This window comes from Spermophilus citellus (genome assembly GCF_964194105.1).
Source record: "Spermophilus citellus genome assembly, chromosome: 13".
Classification (NCBI taxonomy): Eukaryota; Metazoa; Chordata; class Mammalia; order Rodentia; family Sciuridae; genus Spermophilus; species Spermophilus citellus.
This window is the reverse complement of record NC_138193.1, coordinates 52,410,556-52,435,045: the sequence shown is the minus strand read 5'-3', so window position 1 is coordinate 52,435,045 and position 24,490 is coordinate 52,410,556. Positions and strand designations below refer to the sequence as shown.

The 24,490-nt window shown below is 46.5% G+C and overlaps 1 protein-coding gene across 3 annotated transcripts in view; it reads left to right on the top strand.

Moving 5' to 3' along the window:
• TET3 (tet methylcytosine dioxygenase 3) overlaps nt 1-24,490 on the top strand; it is a 101,807-nt gene that overhangs the window by 6,767 nt on the left and 70,550 nt on the right. For 2 of the 3 annotated variants that reach the window (XM_081264447.1, XM_081264448.1), the window contains exon 3: nt 10,301-10,357. In XM_081264447.1, coding sequence (XP_081120573.1) covers nt 10,301-10,357 — 57 coding nt within the window. Of the gene's footprint in view, nt 1-9,858; nt 9,988-10,300; nt 10,358-24,490 lie in introns of those variants that run through there. The other variant, XM_081264449.1, reaches the window with a different exon arrangement.

Here is a 24,490-nt window from a genome sequence, read left to right as displayed (position 1 = left end):
AGGATTTGGTGGGAGTAGAGGCACAGTAGGGCTCATAGTAGGGCAACAGGGTTAATCTCTTGAGCATCAGTTTTCTCAACTGTAAAATTGGGTTAACCCATCTTTTCAGGGTTGTTGTGAGAATTAAATGAGATGCATAAACATGCATAGTGTCTGGCACATAGTAGGTAATCAGTGCCCCATGACAAAACATTCCTAGAATGTGTAGAAAAGAATCTTTTTGCGTAAACAACTCTGCATTAGTCTGACTTGTAAACATGCAATACAAATTAAATGTTTATTTCAAGACATTCTCTAGCTTGCCCAAAGAACTATGATGCAGAACCTTGGGGACAGGCATCAGGGTGGGAGGCAGCATACCAGGAGCAAGAAGCCACCATGGTCCTGGGCCTGACTGGAAAAGTTGCCCATGGGTGAGGAAAGTAAAGACCTGATCGTGTAGGAGAATGACCCTTTATGGAGGAAAAAATCGGCATAGAATATATGCATCAGGTTGGAGACATGACTGAGTATTATGGTTGAAAATTAGATAAATGAAAAGATGGATGGTTTGAAAACCCTTTCTAGCCCTCTGCCAAGTGGATTTCATGGTTGAAACACATCTTTCTGCTAGGGTCTTTCAACATCAGAACACCTGATGCATTCTTGCCCAGGTAACTCTTTCTTCCTGAAGATAGAGGATGTGAGGAAGGGGGCTCTCAGCAGTAAAGGGGGAATTGATCTATAAAGAGGAAGTGATGAGACCCTTTAGAAAAAGGGACCACATCTTGGCATTTGTGAGGCCTGAGAAAAGTTGACCTAAGACTTTGTCTTTCAATTGCAAGCAGAATTATGGCGAGTGAAAGAAGACCAAAAGACTGGTGAAAAGCCCAGTTTTTCAGAGATTTTGGAAATTAAATGTGTTTAATGTTAATTTTTTATAGTTCTAGAACAGACTATTTGAAAGGTGGTTTGTGAGACTTTAGAAAATGAAGTGGTGAACTATGGGAGTCCCCATGGTTCTTTAGGAAGCAGCCCAGACAAGCTAAGTTCTGGATTTTGACAAAGAAGTCATGGTGTCTCTGGCCAGCTTTTTGACAAATCAAAGGTCCATTGTTTGACATGTCATGCTGAAGGGAGGTCACTGATATAATTGCCCTGCTCCACTATGTATATCAGGGTTTCCACACTGGGATCATGGGGAGGACAAAACAGTGCCTGGGACCCACCCCCCAGGGATTCTGACTTAACTAGTCTGAGGTGGACTGATCCGTCTGGGGCTCTTTGGGTGTATCTGATGTGTGGTTAGCATGTAGACTCTGATGCAGATGAAAGACTGAGGTGATGGGCTGCTGCCTGGACTCTGCTACTGCAGATTGAGTTCTAGGCCCTCCTGAGTGGGTTGACACCTTCACTCTCATCTCGCTGCTCAATAAACCCATTAGCATTACCTGGGAGTTTGTTAGAAATGCAAAATCTCTGGCCCTGTCCCAGACTTTCTGAATCAGAATATGTACTTCAACCAGATTCCCAGGTAAGAATTTGAGGGGCTAGTCTGCATCACTTCTGTGATTAGAAGGAATGGGACATAGAAAAGGGGGCACAAATAAGTCATGAACAGGCAAAGAATTCCAGTGGCTAACCAGGATACGGAGGATGACCCAACACATTTCTTCACTCTGTAAGCCAAAAAAATGCAAGAAGTCATGAGATTTACTCCTTGTTTATTCTTGTTCTTTTGGAGTTCTAGTCTTTCTGGTCTAGTAGATTATTAGTGCCTTTAAGAATGTGTGTTCTGAGAACATGTTTGCCATTCAGCAACCTGATTCAGGACATTGGTGTCCCCACAAGAGTAAAGATAGTGGTGCTTATGTAGAGGAGGAATGTGTCCATGGAATCTTGGACCTCTTAGAAGGATATGCAGGCTTATGAAGCAGAAGGGGGTGAGTGTGTGTCTGTTTCACAAGAAGTAGGTAATACGTGTGTTAGAGCCACAAGTGGGCCCTGGTAGGGAGGGTGCGGCTATTAAATTGATAGAACAAGAGGTTAGGGTAATTGGGGCAGCCTGAACAATGACATTTAATTAAGATAATGCAAAGTCCTGCATTCCTTTTTTAAAATGAAAAGAAACCTTGCTATCTAGCATGTAGAAAGAGCTGAAGTTTTGTAAGGAGTGTTGAGCAGTCACATGCAGGACAATTGAAGGAAACAGAGCTGTGCAGCTTGCAGATGAGAAACGCCGACCAGGGCTCGTCTTGTGTGGAAGAGGGAATTGGTGTCTTCACATGGGGGAATATGGACAACTTTGGTCAGTGGGCAAAAATTATAAGCATGGCCAACTGAATCCATGTTAGAAAAAAGAATGTCTAACATTTACAGCTATTCCTACACTGAAGAGCTAGCCCTGAGAGGCACTATTTCATGTGTCTGGATAGGGGCTAGGTGCTGACTGGTGGGGATGTTATGAGGACATCCTCTGTCAGGTGGGGGCTTCCTGGTGGTTCTTGATAGGACTATGTAAAGTATATTTCTTAGACATCTGTGTTGTAGTGAAAACATTTATTTGGGGCCACAACACTTTTGGTCAAGTTCTAGACTTACTTATTTTTGTAGTGCCAAAGATCAGATTCCAGTTTTAGACTTAATCTTAGAGCTAGAGCTAGCCTCAGACCTGGGTTGGGGTATCAGCCAACGGTTATGTGAATGTTTAGGGGTATGTTTTCTTAGGGGAGAAGGTCCATGGTTTTTAGAAGATTCTCAAGAATATTCATGAGCTCTCCAGATTTAAAAAACATGCTGTACCTGAGCTGTCCAGTTTGATAGCCATAAGCTACAAGTGGCCATTTTAATTTAATTTAATTTAATAGCTCGATCACTTTGTCTTTCAAATACCTGATAGCCACATGTGGCTAGTGGTTCACTATTGGATAGTGCAGATAAAGAATGTTCCTATTGGGCTGAGGCTGTAGCTCAGTGGCAGAGCACTTGCCTAGCATGTGTGAGGCACTGGGTTCGATCCTCAGCACCAAAAAAAAAAAAAAAAAAAAAAGTAAATAAATAAATAAAATAAAGGCACGCTGTACATCTATAACTGTAAAAAAAATTTAAAAAAGAATATTCCTATCATTGCAGGAAAGGTCTGTTGGACAGGGATGTGGGCCAAACTTTTGATATCCTTTGTGGTCCCAAAGCATCTTTCTAGGTTGGGGGACTAGCTCTCTGGGTTGGCTGCTCTTTGATGGATTTTTTTTTTCCTGGTTTAGGATCATGGCCTCCATTCCAGGTAAGTGGTGAGGTCTGTGGTAACCCATGGGTAACCCACCACAAAGCTCATACTTCTTGAAGGTGTGGCCATGTTTTACTTACCTGTTATGGGGAGGGAACAGTGGGAGTGAGGTGTGGCTCCCACACAACTCCCTTGTGGGGAAAATGAGTTCTTTCTACCCATAATTCTGATCAGCAGCTCCAGTGAACCTTGTTCTTATGGACTCCTAGTACCAAATGTATTTCTTCATGGGTCCTACCCAGAATTGTCCCTATGTCTTGGGTTTTCTCATTCAAGAGAAGGCAGTGTGGTGACTTGGTGGGCCAGAACATCATGTGCATGGTCTTAGGATTTGTTACCAATTCCACCCATTCCCCATCAGCACTTTTTGACATCTGCCTTGTGGAATGCTGGTAGGAAGCTCAGAGATGAGGTTGGCAAAAAAAGACACCCCATTCATCTTGCTCTTAAACTCACTGTAGCCTAGTTGGCTGTTCTGGAAAAGTCCTTTGGGTTGCTGTGGTCCTCTGCCCATGTGCATCTATGCAGAACCAAGGCTGTTGCCATACCTGGAGTACAAAGATCCCTTGGTGGCCTTGTCTCTTGTCATTTGAATAAGAAATTTGATGACCTAAGTTTTTAGTAATCACTGAGGGAGGGGTAAGAAGACAGCCAGCAACCCAGTGTGGGATAACTGGCTCATCTTCAGGTGACCACAGGTCTTAGGGTTGCTTGATTGTTTCATGTTACCTTAGTTACCTCTGGGCCTCTGTAGTCCAGCAGGCTGGTCACTCTTGATGACTGTTCCTGCAAGGCTGTCTCTGACTTGTACAATTTCTAACTCTGTCTTATCCCATCTGCCCTAAACCCATCTGGGAATTGGTGGACAAATAATAAATCTTCCCCTGCTATTAGAGTAGGAACTCTAAATTCTCAGAATAGGATGGGAATTTCTTGGGATAGCATTGTTTTGGGGGACATTGGCCAGACTGCAGATGACCCTATAACCTCCTGCTCCTCTTAATTACTGCTAGGGGAAGCCTCAGGAAGGGAGCATGTGGAAACTGGGTCAAAACTGGTGAGAGTTGGGTGTAGTGGTACATACCTGTACTTGGGAGGCTGAGGCAAGAGAGTCCCAAGTTTGAGGTCAGCCTGGGCAACTTCATGAGATTCCGTCTCAAATGAGAGTGGGGCTGGGGATGTTGATCAGTGGTAGAACACCCCTGGGTTCAACCTAGGTTTAGTATGGGGGGAAAAAAGAGTGACAAAGTACTGGACTAGATAAAGTCTGTTCCACTTCTGAGCCATCCTTATGAGGAGGATATTTGAGTTGTTCTTTCCTGTCTTTGTCTTATTTTTCATTCATCTGACCTTTCAGGGTAAGCTCTGGGTGTCCCAGTTCCCCCAGTGTTGCTGTGGATGATTCTGGATTCTGAAGCTATAGAAGAGAGAGGGATGGCAGACTCTTACTGTGAAGGCCAGGGCCACTCTGTATTGTGTTCAGGCTGCAGGATTGGGTGGAAGGTGGTAAGGGTCTTGCGGGGCAAGGGGAAGAGAGCTGGTGCTAGGAGGAGATACACCTCCTTCAAATGTTTTTTGGATCCCCGGACCTTCAGTGTCCCTTGTACTGAAAGAGGGCATAATCTCCTTCTGATGTCTCTTCCGTTTCCAGAAGCAGGGTGTTATCTGCTTTGACCCGCAGACATTCAAGCTGCGTTCCCAGCCCCATTCAGCTAATGTTGCCGGGGACTTGGTGTGGGCAGGGTTGTGCACTGAACCTGAGCTCTGAGTGAAACGGAGGCAGCGTTAACTATGTCCTTAATGAGCCTGTGGTCTGGGGAGGGAGACGAGCATGAAAACAAATAATTATAGCACATTCTGGTAGGCCTATGAGGGAGAGATGCCTTGAAAGCAGAAACCAGCCTTAGTTACCTCTGGGCCTCTGTAGTCCAGCTGGCAAGGGAAGGAACATATCCTGAGAGTTTCACTGTAGCGATGTGTGACACGTGAGGAGGGCAGAGTCTCCTCTCCCCAACCTTGCACATGTAGAAGTGCTGTTAAGAGTGCTTGTGGCTGGTGGCAGGGGTGTGGAAGATGCAGGCAGGCCACTGAGCACACCCAAGGGTGTTCATGGATCTTTGATGTGAGAGGTTAATGCTTTGTGTTAATTCCTCTTGGAAATCTTCCTCAGGTTTCTAAACTATTCAGCATTTGTGTCCTGTCTTCTCTACAGTGTCATATAGTCCCTTGTTACTTGATTGGGTTCTGGAACATTTGATGGCCCAAAATTGTTAAATTTGGGGTGAGGAGACCCTGTTGAGATTCATAGGATATAAAACCTTCTCACAAGCACCCAGGAGGGCATGTGGGGTGCAGGCAGAGTGGTGAGTGCTGCCTGTCAGAGGCTCTGTGTGTGTTCTGCATGTTGGTGGAGAAGTGAGAGAGTGAGTTGTTGGCTGCCTCTTGCTGGCTTCTGCTGGTCATCACTGGGTACCTTGGTTCAGTCTGGTTCTGCTGCATCTCCAGGAGGGGCATCTTTTTTCTTCTGTTGTTGCTCCTGCTCCTCAGCTTCCTCCTCTCTGCAATTGCCGTTGACACAGACTTCCGCTGCCAAAGCTAATTGTGAGGCCTGATCAGTGAATGAAGGCAAAGGCAGTTCCCATGACAACCACAAAGAGTTTCAAATATAGGGGATGATGTGTGTGTGATGGGCTGCAATTACTTGGGTGGAAATTGATGCGTGGACACCGGGGACTTCAAACATAGGCTCTGAAGGTGGAGGGGGTGTTAGGTTTCTTTGGCAGGATCCTTTGTGTGATGGAGAGGGAAGGAGGTCACAGACTTCCCTCACAGTCAATTCTAAGTGCCTTTAGCGTGTATAATGGTGGGCAAAGCCCCACAGGAGCTTTGGAGAGGCACGACTCCAGTCATTCTGTTTGGGGACACAGGACACACATACAGAAAGGCAAATTCCAAGTGCCAGATGAGAAATGTTATAAGTGCTGTCAGCTGGCAGAGGCTGGGGTAATCGGAGAAAGCTTCCTGGAGGAAGTGGGGCTTGAACTGAGTTCTGAAGTGAAGCCCAAAGGAGAGTGACCTCATTTAGGACAGCCATGGCACAAGAGAAGCCTGTCTTCCTGTATCCCCTATTGGCTCTAGAAGAGGTAGGTGGGCTTGAAAAGCATAGAGCTACTTGTAGTAGCTCTGACTGTGCTTTTGCAAATGAAGAAATAGCAAAATCCCTGCTTAGATGTTTTCTAGCTGTGACCTTGGCAAAGTGCTTTAGCCTTTCTATATCCCAGTTTCTCCTTCTGTAAAATGGGCATGAATAATTACTGTTTCGTTGATTTCTTTTGACGCTTAAATAAGATGCTGTCTGTTGTGCCCCAGGTGTGGGGCACTGCATGGGTTGGTGCTTGTTTGCTGTTCTTGCATATCCTCCATGAATGTCTGTCTGGATCTTTCCACCTTCCTTGGTCTTAATCTGTGTGGGGTCTGCCTTGGGGTATCCATGTTTCAGAGGTTTTCATTGTGTGTCCTGAAAATTGATGAATTATTACACTTCTCCCCTGTGGGGAGGATAGTGGCCCACTTCTCCTGCTGAGAGTCCAGTGGGTTGTGATGGAAGGTGGGGAAGGGACCCTCTGCCCTATGCACAGGGATTCCAAGTACCGCTGAGTTGGTCACTGTGAAGACCCAGATGTATTAAGAGGAGAACATAGAGATGGGAGGAGGATTATGTGGGGAGTGTCTCAGCTGGAGGCAGAGCTGCCCCAGCCTGTGCCTCTGTGACTCCCTCCACTGCTGGCATTCCAGATACCTCAGAAGAAGGAAGGAAACCAGGGTGGGATGAGGATGGAAGCAGGTAGATTGCCTTGGGGCTCCTTTGGGGTAACTGAGGGCAGGATAGAGATTTGCACTTGGTAGGGCTGACTTAGCAGGGGGAGAGGGGTTTGAACAGGAAGTTAGTGTGGAAACTTGGCTCCTGCAGGCTGGTGAGGAAGATGTGTGCTGGCTGAACAAGTCAAACTCTGCTCTGGTTCAGTTATGGCAGGTCCCACCCTCCCAGGAGAGCAAATGTGCCCCCCAGATCTTTGGGGACCTCAGAGAGAAGGCTGACCAGGAGAGGGGCCTCCCCATCTCAATGCCCAGCCCCTGCCTCTCTAACCTCCCATGCAGAAACTCGGCTCAGCACATTCCAGCTCTGTGCAGAGCCTAGTAAAGTGGGGAAGACAGGGCCCCCGCCCACGTGGGGAGGACTGCCATGTAAATAAATAACTGTACATGGTTGTGGTTGGTGCCTAGAAGAGGCAGTACACTGCTCTGTGAGGACCCGGCAGGAGCCAGTGATGCTCATAGAGGCTTGCTGACTGAGAAACTGGCAGAGGGAAGGCACTGTTTGGATTAAGCCCTGTATCACATTAGCTTGCCGGGATCCAGAGGGGAGGGCAATCCAGGCAGAAGGAGAGTCATCAGGAAGTCTATGAAGCATGAAAAAATTACTATTCTCAGATCTGCAGCGTAAGGGGAAGTGGTCAGTTCAAGAGTTCTATTCCTCTTCCTCTCTGTAGGGTTGGTGGGGCTTTTGTTTTTGCGTGTGTGTGTGTGTGTGTGTGTGTGTGTGAGAGAGAGAGAGAGAGAGAGAGAGAGAGAGAGAGAGAGAGAGAGCGCGAGAGCGAGATAGCGAGCAGCATGCATGGGCGAATTGGAATAAGAAAGGGCTGAGTTTGAATTCCAACCTACCATTCACCAGCTGTTTTGACAGGCAAGTAACTAAGTATCTCTAAGTCCTTCCATTCCTGGGAAGAGACAAGGTTGTGTGTGGAGTAAGTCAAATGAGATGATCCTACAGTGTGGTTGGCACAGGTCCTGGTATGTAGCAGGGCCTTGATAAACTGTGGCAGCTGTAGCAGCAACAATATTAATTGATACTGACCAAGCAGTGTTAGTCTCTCTCATCCAGTAGCAGACTGTGTGTGTGGTAGGAGTATGGGCCAAGGGCTTTGGGGAGGGTAGAAGAGGGACTCCATTTAACCAGGTTAAAGTAAGAGTTGACAGGTATGCCTGTCAACGGTAAAGCCCAGTTTTCCATTCAGTATCATAGCTTGGGACATAGTTTCTTACCTTGCCTTGTCACTGGCCTCCCTTCTTGCCCTGGGAGAAGCCCAATAGGACTGCCCTTTGTCCCCTAGGGAAAGCAGTATGGGCCCTGGTGTTTCCTGGAGTCTCCTTACCAGAGGTCAGCTTTGCTCTTTCTCTTAAGATAGCTCTTCCTGTTCTGGGTATCCCCTTGGGGCCCCAGGGAGGGGCAGCAATTAGGCATCTGTGATGGAGTGGGTAATAGAACGAATCACTGATCAGGGGCCCTCACACATCCTAACTAGTCCTATGAGTCATATCTCTTCTCTGGCCTTGGCTTATTCATCTGTGAGAATAAGAAGTAGCATCCAGTGAGCTCTTCCAGAAATGAAGAGTGCTGGTAGCTAGCAGCCTCCACAGCCTGACAGGCAGTGTGCTGCGTGCGTTTCTCCACGGGAGCCCCTGCAACTGTATGAAGGTAGCTGCTAATTCCATTTTACAGATGAGCAAAGTGAGATTAAGACAGGTAAGTTACCACTATCTGGGTAGTGATGGAACAGGGTACCGGAATGTGTGAGAGTTGGAAGATCCGAAGTGTTCAGCTATAGGGAGGGGATGGGGTAGAGAAGGATATGCTCCGGGATGCAGGTAATTGAATCCAGGAGTGGACTGCAGGGTCTTCCTCTCTCTTTTCTTTTCTTACCTTTCCTCCCTGCCCTTCAGTTTCCTGGCTGTCACCTTCCCTCCTCTGCTCCTCCCGGAGCTGAGAGAACCTGAGGTCAGGATGTTTGGGGGGCATCTCCTGCAGCTTTTTCAAAAGAAGAGAAACCATGGTGGGGTGGGGTTTGTTCAGGCATCTGTAGCAGTGATCCCAGAATAAGGTGTTTGAATGTTCCTGGAGGGCACAGCTGACTTGGTAAGGCTCGAGGCACAGGCAGTGGGGGCTCCCAGAAACAGCCTGTTTTCCGATGTAGGCGCTGGAGGGGGAAAGACTGGAACTGCAGAATGATTAAGGATACGGTCTTTAGAGTGCAACAGACCTGGCCTGGTGTCCCAGCTCTGCTGTGTCCTAGCTGTGTCATCTTGGCTAAGTTACTTCTCTGGTCTTGCCTTGTTTCCTCATTTGCAAAACGGGGTAAAGGTTCTTGCAGCCCCTGGCTTTTTCTTCTGGGCTATTTATTGTGCCTCATGCTCTAGTGTCCTGCTACCACCAGGATGAGGCGGCTAGAGTGGTGAGGATCCGAATCCCACTGGCGTCTTCTCTATCCTAGATGCAGTCTGTCATCTTTGACCCTGGAGGAGCAGAAAACGCCTTCTGCGAATTACCTTAGGGGTGCCCTCAGGAATAAGCAGGGGGTGCTCCGGGATCCCCAGCCTGCCGAGGGAGCCGCGACAGGCCTGGGAAGCAGCCCTGGCGGCGCAGCAGCACCCTCGGTGGCGGCCCCCGCCTCCTGGCTGGGCAGGTCCACCGGCGGGGGCAGGGCCGACTGAGGGATTGGCTGGCGCGCGCGCCGCCCCCTCGCACACCAGCCTCGCGGCGGGGAGGGGAGCGCAGCCGGCAGCTGGCCGCCGCCTCCTCTGCAGTGCCTCCCTCCGTGCGCTCCCTCCGGCGGGGATAATGGGAGGCCCGGCGGCGGCCAATGCACCAGAGGAGGCCCGCCGAGGTAGAGCGCGCAGGGCCAGGAGGGACAGGCAGGCCGAACACTGGCAGGGGGGCAGTGTCCTCTTGGGTCTCAGGAAGGTTCAAAAAGGAGAAATGAAAACAAAAACACACTGGAAAGGCGAATGAGCCCATCCGCACGGGTCTGGGCGGCAGCTGGAGGCAGGAAGATGGTCCCCGTTAGCCTTTCTTCCCAGGCCCCTTCCTCTTCCCCTCCCTCCTTCCCCTTCAGTGTGGAGCGGGGGTTCTGTAAGAAGGACTTTGCTTCTTTTTCTGATACCCGCCTGGCTCATCAGTCTCTCTGGCTTCTTTTGCAGGTGGAAATAAAGGCTGGTGAAGGAGCCGGGCAGTGGGCACAAGGGACAGCTGTCAAGGTACCTTGTGTGTATGTGTGTGTGTGTGTGTGTGTGGGGGGGGTGATGTGTTTGGATTGGATAAAAATAAAGGGTCTCCTCTGGTGATCCCTTAATCTCCCACTGTGTGTGTAGCAGCAGCTGAGGGGGAGGGGCGGCAGGAGTGTGGGCGGCCAATGAATTCTCAGGCCTGTGTGGGTTTTGTTTGGATTCTTTTGCTTTCTCAGCTGGATGGTTTGGGTGCAGTTGGGGTTTGGTTTGTTGAACTGTTTTTTTTTTTTTTTCTTTCTTTTTTTTTTTTTTTTAAGACATGCAACCCACTCCCCACCCCTGTCTCTGAAAATCTCTCGAGAATGTCCCTGGCACTGTTGGTTAGCATCCAATCTGCAGAAATCCCTGGGGGTGGGGGGGTGAGGGTAAGGGGGAGGGGGAATTGCACTCCTGAATCTGAAGCTGATAGGGTGTCATTAGTCATGCTGCTGTCACCATGGAGATGGCTGTAGAGGAGAGGAGGTGGTGGGGGTGAGGATATTTTGGGTAGGGTGGGGGCTGATGCAACATTATGACTGGGAAGCCGGCGGGCATTGCTGCTACTCTGTGCAGCTTGGTGTCTGGGAGACTGGGAAGGGAGCATTTTCAGGTGTGTGGGAAGCAGAGAAAGGGGCACTGAGTTGCTCCAGGAGGTTGTCTGAGGGTGGGGGCTGGGGTATTTGGGACAAGCAAGTGGAGATTCTCATAAAGTATGTTATTACTAGGAAACCATGGATAAGCCTCCCAGGTTGGCAAGGACCAGATGAGTTAGGTTTCCTTGGGCTTTGCCCCTGTTTTCAGGGCTGGGGACCCTCCATGAGTTTGGGATTACTCAGCAGTATCCTCTGCTGGCTAAGGACAGAGAAAATGGGAGGAGGCAGCTTGAAGTGGCTGCCTTTCAAGACCTGAGAGACTGGGAAGGTGTGTGGGGACAGGTGGGCAGGGGCAGGCCAGTGGGACTTTTCCTAGCAGGGAGGAATCTGGGGGAGCCTGGCTGCTTAGATAGTAGGTGGGTGAGCTGCTAGTGTCCCTGTATGCTCTTAGTCTCTCCTCTCTGGAAATCCTCCTCCTGCTTCCTGTGAAAACTGTGGGAAGCTCTGCGGAGGTGCTGGAAGTGGCACCCTGCTACCTTGCTGCCTGGGTGGGGACATTGGCAGGGAGGGGCTCTGCTTCTCCACGTGGGATGGGGGCTCTGGAGCAAGGCTACAGGGTGGATCAGGAGGCTAGGGTGGTTCCTTGGCTTTGTCCCAAGGAACTTGATTCAAGGAAGTGCTTGTGGGAGGGCATGGATTTTTGCTTTTTGGAGCAGCTTCTAGGAGAAGAAGAGCCAGGTGGCATTTGCTTCTCTGGGGAGCTGGCATATCTTGGTGAGACTGGGAGTAGTGGGCGATCACCTGGATTGAGACTGTGGGAGGCTCCTAGGAAAGCAGAGGGTAGTGTGTACTGGAGATAGTGTGGGTGCAGAGGAGAGAGCTGTGAGCTCACCTCAGCTCACACTGGCTCTTACTCTGCCTCTTCTCTGGAGCAGAATCCCCAGGTTCCTCCTCTGCTTCCTTACTGGCTGCCCGCTGCTGACTAGAGGAGTTGTAGTCACGCATGTGCTATTGCAGGGCTGCGGGCACTGAGATCATGGAGTAGACCTGTTCTGCCCACCCCCAGCCTGGGGAAAACAGGGCAAGGAGATGGGGACAGATGGAATCAGAGGGGGAAGCTCCCTCCTCCCTCTGTATCTCCAGCTTTGTCAGCAGAGCTTCTCTTTCTACTGGGAGAAAGGACGGCTGACAGGTCTGTTTACTCCCAAAAGCATCCCTCCTGCCTGCTGTACTGATGGCTCTCTCTGGCAGACCTACTTCCCTTCCACTGTTTCCCAGTGTGCTCTCCAGTTCTCCTGCCCGCATTCTGCTGACCTGTGATGAGGCCAGTTTTCTGCAAACCTGCTGGAAGCTCTCAGCCTAATACTCCAAACCTTCAGCCTTTCGTGTTGTGGTCATGTGGCAGGGGCAATTTGAAAATGCAGAGGAAACCCTCCAAATAAATCTTCCCCCCCCTCCTCTCAGTAGAGGCTGAGCTGACTGTGTTCTGACAGCTTGGAGGTTATGTTTGTTCTTGTTTGTGTTGTTGAACTGTCTGTCTTGAGAATCATAACTTCCTCTTAGGATGACACTGCCAACAGGCCCTCAGGTTTGAGCCCCCTGTTCTTGGTTCCATCTTAACTCCATATAGGGTTTTCTCAGGTGGCCAGTCGTGGTGTGGCTAGATGAGGCAGTTTTGCCAAATCTTCTTTTATCATCAGTCATGGCAGAAGAACTGGTGTGTGAACTTGTCTGAGAACAGGTCAAGATGCTGAGACATAGGATAGAGGGAGTGCCACAGTCTGCATTTTCATGGGATGGGTGCAGGAGGGTAAGCCCCATTGGTGAATGGTGTCCAACAGCCAGAAGAAATCTGAACATCTGTGTGTTGTCTTGTCAGGGTTTTAGAGAATATTGTGATGTATGAGTGTACATAGAGGCACAGAGCTGAGCTTTATGAACACAAGTTGTCATTTTTCTGTTTAGTTTATTCCATGTCTCCCCACGATATCCCAAGAAACATACCATAGCGCACACTATTGTCACCTCCTCCCCCTTGGCAGCTTGGACAGGAGCAAGTGCCCAGTGCTGAGAGCACTAGGCAGCCCTGCTTTTGGGCTCCCACGCGGCTCCCACGCTCTGCCCCATGGGAACACTCCACTGGCTAGGGATGTCTGGAAACTATTTTGGGACTGTGCCCGGGATCTCTGCCTTCTGTCTTTCCTTTTGACCACTGCAGAAATGCCCTCGTCAAGAATCTGATCCTTGGCTTTCTATGCACTGAGGGTCACTCTTTCTAGTTCTTTCTTGCTTGTTCTTCTAGCCTTTTGTGAGGGTCCAGGAGCAGCCCCTCCTCTCTGAGCTGAACTTGGAGATATGGAAGCAGGTGAGCCTGACAGGCTAAAGCAGGAAAGGAACCAAGAGTTGAGTTAGAGGATGGAGGGAGAGAGGAGTTCCCTGTGTATGATAGAAGAACTGGAGTTAAACCCTAGAGTTGAGCTCCATCTTCTTGGTGACCCCAACTTTTGTTGAATGTCATCAAGGGAGTGGGAGAGTGCTTGTCAAGATAGACAGGAGAGTGAGCTGAAGGGAGAGCCTTCCTGTCCACAGTGGTGCAGGGGTCCTGGGGCTGTGTGCAGGGACCACCATAATGGCTACACAGCCCTCTTACTACATGAGGAGGGGCCTGGGTGCTGGGCTCCCTCCAGCTGTAGTTGGACATTTCTGCTAGAAATGGGCTTTGTGGTCTTGCCAAGTCCCCTCCCATACCCTGGAGGCTGTAGCAAATGGTTTGGCTGGCTGGGGCTGGGGGCAGGGAGTGTGGGGAGGGGCTTTGGATTGGCTCAGCTTTTGGGTCTCCCAATCCTCTTAAGTCCTCTTTTTCCCACTCCTGACCTCTTGGGCTTTTGGCCTCATTTCCTCTCACACCCAGACATCTGGCAGTCAGCTGAGGACTCCCCCTGTTCCCAGCATCTCTGCAGCTTCTAAGGAGGAGGTGGCTTCCTTGTGGATAAGTTTAGGGAGTCTTTAGGCAAATGGGGGATAGGGATGGCTCGGATGCTTAAAATGTATAGATTATTGTGCTAACCAGGGCTGTGACACCATCCCTTTCCACTTCATCACTCTCTGTCTGTCCCTTTATTTTTCAACATTTACTGAGCTTTTATCATGTTCTGGGTATAATTCTCAGTACGGAAAAATAGGAGAAATCATTATTTCAACTTCATAAAACAGTTGGAAGGTAAGCGATGTTGACTAAATTACCTAAAATCATAAGTGGAAAACCAGCCTTGCCAGTTTTTGTTTTCATGCAGTGAAAGCTTTTAATGGTAAATTTGTGTTTGAGGTGGTGAACTTTATACATGATGGACAAAACTTCTCATCCCATACATACCTAGCTCATTACCTTTCTCTCCAACTCAGTGAACTTCAAGGGACTTTGAAAGAATCAACATGCCAATCTCATTTTTAGTAAGTTAGTGTTTCCAAGATCTAGTAGGTTAGGGGATCATGGCCCCAAATGGACTAGCTAGATTTTGAAAGGAAGGTGTTGGCCTTAGGTGTGTTGGGCTTGAGATCCTGAGATCCTGAGATCTGTTTAGTTTGTTCCAAGTCTCCCATGATATTCCAAGAAACATATCATAGTGCACACTACCCCCCTACCCAACTGCCCTTGGCAGCTTAGACAGGAGAAAGTGCCCAATGCTGAGAGCACCAGGCAGCCCTACTTTTAATCTCCTACAGCCCTACTTTTGAACTTGCTTTGGGGAAAGCATAATGATCTCCATTTCGATGCTTTCCTACCCTTTCTGGACAGAGATCTTTCCATCCCAGACTTTCTCTTGGAGTGCCCTAGAAGATTTCCTTTCACTTCTGCTTCTGTAGATAAAGATGACTTCTGCTTTCCCTTCAGCTCTGTAAGTCTGGAAGTCTGATGGCAGAGCATCAGAACCTGAGGAGGTCCCTGAGGAGCAGGACTGTGTGTGTGTGTGTGTGTGTGTGTGTGTGTGTGTGTGTGTGTGTGTACTACGTGACTTGGAGGAAGAATGCAGTTCAGGATAAAGCAGGTCTCCTGTAGGTGCTGCTGTAGAACTGGGCCCTGAAAGAAACTAAAACTGCGTTGCTACAGGCAAGATGCCTTGACTTAAGAGCTTTCTCTGGTGACTCTTGATAATCTAGAGGTGTAGTCCTTTCCTTTTGGGAGCTAATTATAAACTGCTTTGATTTCTGTAAGGAAGGATATCCTTATCATTTTGACTGCTTGCCCCTACTTCTTCCCTCTGAGATCTTTGGCTCTGTTGTTGTTTGTTTGAGATGCTAAAGATAAGACCCCAAAGTGAAAATACCAATTTCCTTCTATTCTAGCTGCCCTACCCTACAGGGAAGGAGGGGGCTGAAAGGTAGGTAACATCATCTTGCCACAAAATATTCCTTAAGCCACGAAATATTCCTTAAGAGGCAAACATGCCAAGGAGCCAAGGATAGGAGGATTAGGGTCTAAGTAAATCCTGGTCATTCTGTGGCCTGGAACTCTGGTGCCCTTGGTGCTTAAGTAATTGGATTTCTCAACCCCGCCTCCAGGCATTTTCACGTGTAATCCTAGACTCCTGGGCTTTGCATGGAAACAAAAAGGTTTGAAAGGGTTTGCAACTTGTCCCTGACATTGAGCTCCTGAGCTCCATGCCCAGTTGACTGACTTTACGTGCTTTGCCTCTAGAGCATCTTCCTTCTCCCCCCCCCAGATGCCCCCATCCCCTGTCTTTCTAGCCTGCAGCCTTTGGTTCCCAGCCCTGCTAAGCAGATGAGTTTACAGAAGGAGCCATTTCCTGCAGGTCCACCTTCCTGTACCTCAGGGAGGTTCTGCCTCTGATGCTACAGGCTACTCTACTGAAGGGGAAGAACCAGGGAGGCCAGTAATGCCTGTCAGAGGCAGAGAGAGAGACCCTGGGAAGGGTTCTGGCCTGAGAACTTTGTTTGGATCCCCATACCAATTTCATCTGCTACACAGAGGAGTCATTTCTCTGCTGGCTTGAACAAGGTCAGACGGAGGTGCAGAAGGCTCTCTGACCACAAGAGGACCCAGAGAGGGGAGAACAGGCCTTCACAGCATGGATCATTGTTGCCTCGCACCAAGGGTCCAGGGAGATAGCTTTTCGGTGGAGCTGGAGGTCATGCCCAAGAGATGCCCACCCTGTTTTTCCTGGGATCCTTTTCTCTCCTTCCTCTATCCTCTCCATTCTAGACACTTATCAGGGCCTCAATCCATTCCCACTCTCATCCCTTATGCTTTGAGCACAGCTCTGCATGCTAGACAGCAGAGAGGGCCTCTGAGGGCATGCTTTGTAAAGTATGGGCCAAGGATTTCTGGGTCAGAATCATCTAGGGTGCTTATAAAATGCCCTGGGGCTTCCCTAGCCAAGGTAGTCACACATTGGGTCAAACACATAAGCTCCTGTTGCACCATTAGGTCGAGTGGACATAGGATGGGGGTGGCATAGATCCCAGATATTATTAGTACTGGCAGCTCTGGGCAGGTAGGCCATATGGCATCTCCTTCCTCTCTGGCCTTGCTGCTTGTCCCTGAGCTGGTACTATCTGATGGTTGAGCTCTATGCTGACCTTTGCCCTGTGGCCTTTTTTTTCTACTATTATTTCTCCTTGGTTTCCTGTTTTCCAGATGTGGGTTCCAAGAGGCATCATTTGGACCCTGAGTAGTAGTTAGGGCTTAGCTCTGGGCTTGTGTGGTTGGTGTGGCGTGTGTCTTGGGGCTGTCCTGGCAAGTGGTCTAGAGCAGCCTGAATACCCGGCGAGGAGCCAGGAGCCAGTGTCTAGCCCTGGTGAACTCCTCCTTCCTACTTTGTAGGTGCTGTACCCTTCATGTGGGGGGCATCCATCATTCCTCACTGGGACTCTGCCTGGGGTCTGGGGGAAGGGCATTGTGGAGAAGGTTCTGGATGGGTGCCAGGACACTTCATCCCTAAACACTCCCACCTCATAGCTTCCACCAGGGCAGGCAGGGGCCATGCTTCAACTTGCCTGGAGAGTTAAGAGAGTTTCCAATGACCAGTTCCTCTGGTTCAACTAGTCTAGTGGTTCACAGCCCAAAAAGAAATACCAGTGTGTAGGCCAGCCCCAGAGAACTGGGTGTTATTAGTCTGGAGTGGAGCTGGGCCCCAGCGTTATTTTTCCTTTTGGTACCAGGGATTGAACTAAGGGGCACTGAGCCACATCCCCAGCCCTATTTTGTATTTTATTTAGAGACAGGGTCTCACTGAATTGCTTAGTGCCTTGTTGCTCAGGTTGGTTTTGAACTCGAGCTCCTCCTGTCTTAGCTTCCCGAGCTGTTGGGATTACATGCGTGTGCCACTGTGCCTGGGTTAGCACTTTTTTAAGCTCCCCAGGTGATTAGAATGAGCAGTCAGGGTTGAGAGCAGCTGCCTTGTCCAATTTGGCCCTCCCTGTGTCTCCTGTACCTGAGGGCTGCCCCAGAATTCATTTCTCATCATTGATAACTTTAGTGATAATCAATACAAGAGTCTGAAAAAGTACAGACAGACACGTCACACTGTGTTGGATATTCTGTTCCATGAAACTGATCCATGAATTCATAGTTATTAAAACCAGAATTTCCGAGGGAAACTGTAGTGGATAATAGAAATTGAGTTTTCTCTCCAGGCTTTTTATTTGTAAAAACTCAATTGAACCATATACATAGTAAAAACCACGTTTGTATATACAGTGTGATGAATTTTCACAAACACCAGTGTAACCAGCGCCTGGATCAAGCAATGTGTACTTACACTTTGTTCCCAGTGCCCAGAATTTTCTGTGGCATTTGGGTAAATTCAGTCTGTAGCTTAACAGTATTCTGAGGCTTTAGACCTGGAAGGCTTCAGCTTGACTTGGTCAGGAATGTCTTTCAGTATTTTCTTTCTTATGTAGGTGCTCCTGGAGTAAGTGACAGGTGTCACTGACAGGACACAGGGCAGGGGACCCTGTGAGCCTCTTCCTTATGTTATCTTCTTCCTTACTATCCCCTTTAGTTTCTTTTCCATTTGGGCCTTGGTTGTTCCCATTTGTGGATAAATCCAAAAATCTATATTCTTTTTTGGCCTTTGGGTTTCTTTTTATTTATTTTTGGGGTATTGGGAATGGAACCCAGGGACACTGTACCACTGAGCTACTTCCCCAGCCCTTTTTGTTTTATTTTGAGGCAGGGTCTTGCTGAGTTAACCTAGGCTGGCTGCAAACATTCGCTCCTCCTGCCTCAGCCTCCAGAGTAGCTGCTGTTATTAGTGATGCCACCATGCCCAGCTAAGTCTCTTTTTTGGTTATACAGGTAATATATTCTTTGGAAAATATGAGTAGACAGAAGAGGAGAGAAGGAGAGGCATTTGCCTATGATTTCACAGTTCAGTTAATCACTGTTAACTGGAGTGCTTGTCCAGATTTTGTGGTGGACAGACACTCCATATGCATGCTGTATACCATGGTGTTATTTATAATGGAGTCATGCTGCATTATAGCTTGTATATTATTACATATTTACCCTAAACGATAGCTAGTAGTCAAATCATTTATTGAGAGCTTCCTATGAGCAGGGTGGGCACATGGGCAAAGTTTTCACATTTCTCTTCCTTAGTTTTCATGACAGTTCTGGGGCAGATGGTAGTAGCCCTACTTTTAGATAAGGAAACGGAGAATCAGGCCAGGTGCTTGACCAAGAGCTGATGTTTCACTATAGGTGGAGCTGGAATGGAGATCAGGGATGTCTGTGCTTCCATTTTAAATCACTTGCCAAATATTTATTGGATAGGGAATATCTTTCTTCTTAGTGATTTCTTTCACTAGTATGGATGACTCTAGCATTTTATCCTTAATTAAGCATGATGTTGCTTGTTGAGTTCTGATGTTTGTTGTTGGATTTCTTGCATATCAAAGAAATCTTATTCCATCTTATTGAGATTTTTTCAGTGTGTGTTTCATTTTGTCGTGTCTATTTAGCATGACTTGAAGATCAAATGGTATTTCACTTTTGCCTGTTAATAAGGTGAATTGTGTTAATATTGAACTATCTTTGCATTCCTTGAGTATACTTGATAGTGAGGTGGGTTTTTTTTTTAACATGCTATTTATTAACATCTGTATCTGTGGAATTGACCTATAATTTTCATTTTATGTTTTCATTGTCAGATGTTAGTAATTAGAATAATAGTAACTTCATACAGTAGATTGGAAAGCTTTTATTCTGTATGCGCTGGTAAAATTTAAAAAATATAGCTTAAATAAAAAGTTTGTTCCTTGAAGATTTGAGAAAATCTGATGAAACTATCTTAGTTTGGTATTTAATCTCTTTCTCCGTCTCTCTGAGTTTGGTATTTTTTTTTTCTCTCTCTCTCTTGGTACTAGGGATTAAACCCAGTGCTTCACTGCATTTGATTGAGGCAAGTGCTCTACCACTGAGCTATGTCTCCAGCCCTTTTAATTTTATTTTGAGACAGGATCTCGCCAAGTTGCCCAGGCTGGCCTCAAATTTGGCAATCCTCCTGCCTCAGCCTCCCAAGGAGCTGAGATTGCAGGTACATGCCACCATGCTGGGGTCTAAACTTGCTTCCTTTTTTGAGAGATGGGCCTTTGTAGTCTTCTGGGTTTTTGCCCCCATCCCTTGTAGCCATTGGTATAAAGTATTTGCTTTGTATTTTCCATGAAAGTGATCTACTTTCAAATTTACTAGCCTAATGTATATTCAGTTAATTGCTTTTCATTTCTCTCAGAACTGACTTTTTTCCTGCATGTCTACTGTATGAAATTTAAAAGCAAATAGATTTGTTAGTTGACCCGTTTTTTAAAGCATTAATTTCTGCTTTAAATCATAAATTGTCTTAGATAATTCAATATGTCCTTTCTCTAGATTCTCTGTTGGACCCTTATTTATGTTGGGTTTAATCCCTTGTACCAAGAGAGAAATACCAATATTTTCTTCTTTGATAACATATTTAAAAAAATATGACTTTCTCCAAGTTTGACTGTGGGCTCCTTCTATAGGTTTTTTTTGTTTTGTTTTTTTAAAATATTTTTTAGTTGTCGATAGACACAGTACCTTTATTTTATTTATATGTGGTGCTGAGGATCGAACCCAGTGCCTCACATATGCTAGGCAGGTGCTCTGCCACTGAGCTACAGCCTCAGGTTCCCTTCTATAGGTTTTGGTAATTTGTCTGTTGGGGCTTCTGGAGAGAACCAGCATGTGAATACCCAGTCCCTGTTCGGCCTGACCATCTTCCTCCCAACAGGGCCTTGAGGACAAGCCTTCCAGTGTAGCAAGAGCAACCCTGGCAGTACAGCTCTTGGTTATTCCCTGGGGCTTTGTCTCCAAACCCCCAGGTGGGCACCCTAATAATAGCTTACCAACTTGGCAACCAGGACCTGTTGAAAACATTTTTTAACCTAACCAGTCTGTTTGAGTTCATTGCCTAGGATATGTCCTAAATTCATATCCTAAACCCACATGGAAGTTTTTAGTAATGGTGTTTAGAAAAGCCTTATGCAAAGGGGAAGTAAAGCTAGAAGCTAGGGACGGTGAGAGAGAACATAAAAGTATTTGTCCCAGAGCTCATGGCCTGAGGTAGGCGAGGCTGTAGGTATAAGTCTTGCTCCTTTCATGCACCCCCTAGAAAATATGATCCCATTAGTGTCTTTCAGGCTCTGACTAATGTCCTAGAGAGGAAAATGGAAGATGAAAGAGGGATACTAGGAAAAGTGGGATGGGTGCCTCTTGGGCACAGCCATCTGTATATCCATCTCTGTATTCCTGTTCTAGAGCTCAAGGTACAGGGCATCAGTGATGGACACTGTCAAGGCCCAGTCTCTTCTTTCTGTACTCAGCAGGGCCTGTTGTTGTCCTGAACTTGTTCAGACCAGTGGAGAAATGACTTAGCCCAAGGGAGAAGGTTTTGAAGAAGAATCTTCTTGGGGAAAAAAAAAAGAATCTTTTCTTGGGGAAAGATTTTCTTGCCCTTAACCCGACTCAAGGGATGAACTTTTTTTTTTTTTTTTTTTTTGAAAGATTGACATTTATTTTTTAGTTTTCAAGGGACACAACATCTTTGTTTGTATGTGGTGCTGAGGATCGAACCCAGGCGGCATGCATGCCAGGCAAGCGCACTACCGCTTGAGACACATCCCCAGCCCCTCAAGGGATGAACTTTGAGTACAACCTAGAAATCTCAATAGTAGTCTTCTTTTTTTTTCTCAAAATTAAAATTATTTTGAACTTTAAGGTAATACGTGCCCATTTAAAGAACTAAAATAATATGAAAACCTATAATTGGAAACTGAGAATTCTTATTTCTTCACTAATCCAGTGTAATCATTGCCAATTGTTACATCTTTCCAGGCTTTAAAACAAGGACAGACATTATCTTTACTACCTTTTCCACAGTTATGTGTTTGTACCACAGTGGTTTGGAGAAATCTTTTATTTACTCACTAATATGTTGAAGACCTCTTTCCATGTCAGCACATCTGCCTTAGCTTTTTAAATGGCTATGAAGTATTTAGTTTTATAGGCTTATTGTAATTTAACTTGTTTCCCATTGATAGACATTCACAGTTCCAACTTTTTTTGCAGTTATAAATAATGAAGTAATGAGCATATTTGTATATAGATTTTGTTTTGGTTGTTACTTGTTCAGATGATTGTTATAGGACAAAATCATAACAAATGAAATTTTTAGTTGCTATTGCCAAGTTACCTTTTCCACAGGTAATTTGATAATACCTAACAAATTATCCTTCACTATCACTGAATAAGCAATTCAGTCACTAATTTTTGCCGATGATGAGATATTTTAATTTATTTTATTAGTGAAGTTAAGAATGTTTCAAAATGTTGGTTATTTTGATTTCATTCTGTGTATTACCTGTTATATCCATTATCTACTTTTAGATTATCTTTTTATTGATCGGCAAAAGTTCTTAATATATTATTTGTCAATTTCTGTTGTATATTTGTTTTTGCAGCATTGGAGATAACCCAGAGCCTCTCACATACTAGGCAAGCACTTAACTATATATTAAGCCCTTTTTATATTTTAAGACAGGGTTATTTGCGGGGGGGGGGGTGCAGTGTATGGGGCACTCAATCACTGAGCCACATCCCCAGCCCTGTTTTGTATTTTATTTAGAGACCGGGTCTCATTGAGTTTCTTTTTTTTTTTTTTTAAATTTTTTTTTATTATTTATTTTTTAGTTCTCGGCGGACACAACATCTTTGTTTGTATGTGGTGCTGAGGATCGAACCCGGGCCGCACGCATGCCAGGCGAGCGCGCTACCGCTTGAGCCACATCCCCAGCCCCTCATTGAGTTTCTTAATGCCTCACTTTTGCTGAGGCTGTCTTTGAACTCGGGATCCTCCTGCCTCAGCCTTCAGAGCTGCTGGGATTACAGGCATGTGCCACTGTGCCCAGCTAGACAGAGTCTTGATAAATTGCTGAGGCTGGCCTGGAACTTGTGATCCTCCTGCCTCAGCCACCTGGGAGCACACTGGGATGATTACAGTTGTGTGCTACCATACCCAGTTTATTTTTGTCTTTGTTTTTTTTTTTGGTGCTGGGATTGAATCCAAGGTCTTGCACATGCTAAATGTGTTCTCTACCACTGAGCTACACCCCCATCCAATGTCTGTTTTATTTTGAAAAACATTTTTTGGCCTTCGTAATATCTGTCTACGGAGATTTGATTTTTGTACAATTGGAATTTATCAATATTTTGGCTTCTGAGTTTTTACTATATAGTTTTATTTTAGACATTCAGATCTCTAAGGTGACACCTGTATTTTTTTTTTATATGTAAGATAGGATTGAACTTTTCCCAAATGGAAAGCCTGTTATTTCCATTCTCTTCATTGAGTATTTATAGTTTCCCCAGTGGTTTGCAATTCCAAGGGAAGTATTTCATAAATATTCTTATTCACTGGTGTTCTAGGACCTTGTTGCAGGTCTGTTGAATTTTTAGTCTGATTCTGTGTATTCCATTGGTTTAATTACTACCGTTTTTATTTAACAGTTCTGTTCTGAAAACTCAAAACAACATTGTTTGCCTTTTTTTTCCTTTTTCTTCTTAGTTTCTTTCTCCAGATAAGCTTATTGAACAACTTGTCAAGTTCTGTGAGAATTGTTGGGAGTTTCCAATTGGAATCACATAGAACTTAGAGATTTTGGGGGAGAATAGACAGCTTTATATTGAGTTTTCCCTTCCAGAGGAAGGGAAATATATCTTTCCATTTATTCTGCTCTTTTTTTGGATGTCCATCTAAGTTTGAAAGTTTTCTCCACTTGGTTGTTCACATCTTTTATTAAATTCATTCCTAGGCATACTGTAGTTGTAAATGGCTGTTGTGAATGGGTTAATTTCTGTTGCAGTCCCCAGTTCTCATGCAGTGCTGGGTGCACGCCAGGTAAGGGTGCTACCACTGAGCAGTACCCCCCGCCCCAGCTCCTGTTGCACTCTTTAACCTGTCTCTGCAGGCACATGAGAAAAACTTTTTTTTTTCGCCAACTGCTCTGTACTATTGTTTCTGACACTTCTCTGTCCTCCTGTGTCCCTCAGTTCTGGTAGCTCACTGCACCTCCTTAGCAATACTGCAGTGTGTGGGTATGGGTTCCTCATGGTGGGGTGCTCCTCTTATCAATTTCATGTTTTCGGAAACTGGCACACAGCCTCGCATGCAGTAAATCCTTTTAATAAATGCTTGTGAAATCAAATTGGTGAGAGAGTCAGTGAGCATCACATCACATCCCTTCTTCAAAGTGTACCAGCCTGGGCTAAGGCGAGGAGAAGAGCCTAAGGCAGCCCTGGCTCCAAGCCTGGAGGCAGTGATCCAGATAACAGATGGGGCACCCACCCTGTCCCCACAGGAAGAAAAAAGTCCTGGGACATTTTCCCACATGTAGACATCAGGGAGGAGCCCATACCTCATAATTACCCTCGGATTGCAACTCACTTGTCATTAACCTCATTATTAAATACTAACTAGTAGGGAAGACTGCTTTCTGGGTTTCCAAACACTTGAAGATAGTACAAAACAAACATGCAACTTCTGTTCAGGGAAGAGGACTCAGCAAGGCTGGAAGGAGGACTTATAAAGACCACTGGTGAAACTGGCTCCCCATTTCCATGCCCAGTCTCCTGTCTCATGATAGCATCTTTCTTTTCCCACTGCTGTCCTCTCCAGAGTCTGTTCCCTGAAGTGTTTCCTAGGTCAAGTTAATTCCTGTGGTATTTGCCTTCTAAGCTTTTATTAGTAATTGGGAATCAAAGGTACTATTTATTGATGGGGTTGTTGGGGTGTGCTTCTCCACTCTGCCTCTTTGGTGGTCTTTGCAGACCCTCAGGACCATGGTCTCTGCCTCCCCAACAACAGGAGATGCCTGCCTGCCTAGGAGGGCTGGCTTCGCAGAGACCCAAGAGCCTAAGGGTATGGACTTGGAGTTTGGGAAACTCTTGCTGTTCCTAAGAAGGCGGGGGTGGAGGACAAGAGCAGGATGACAG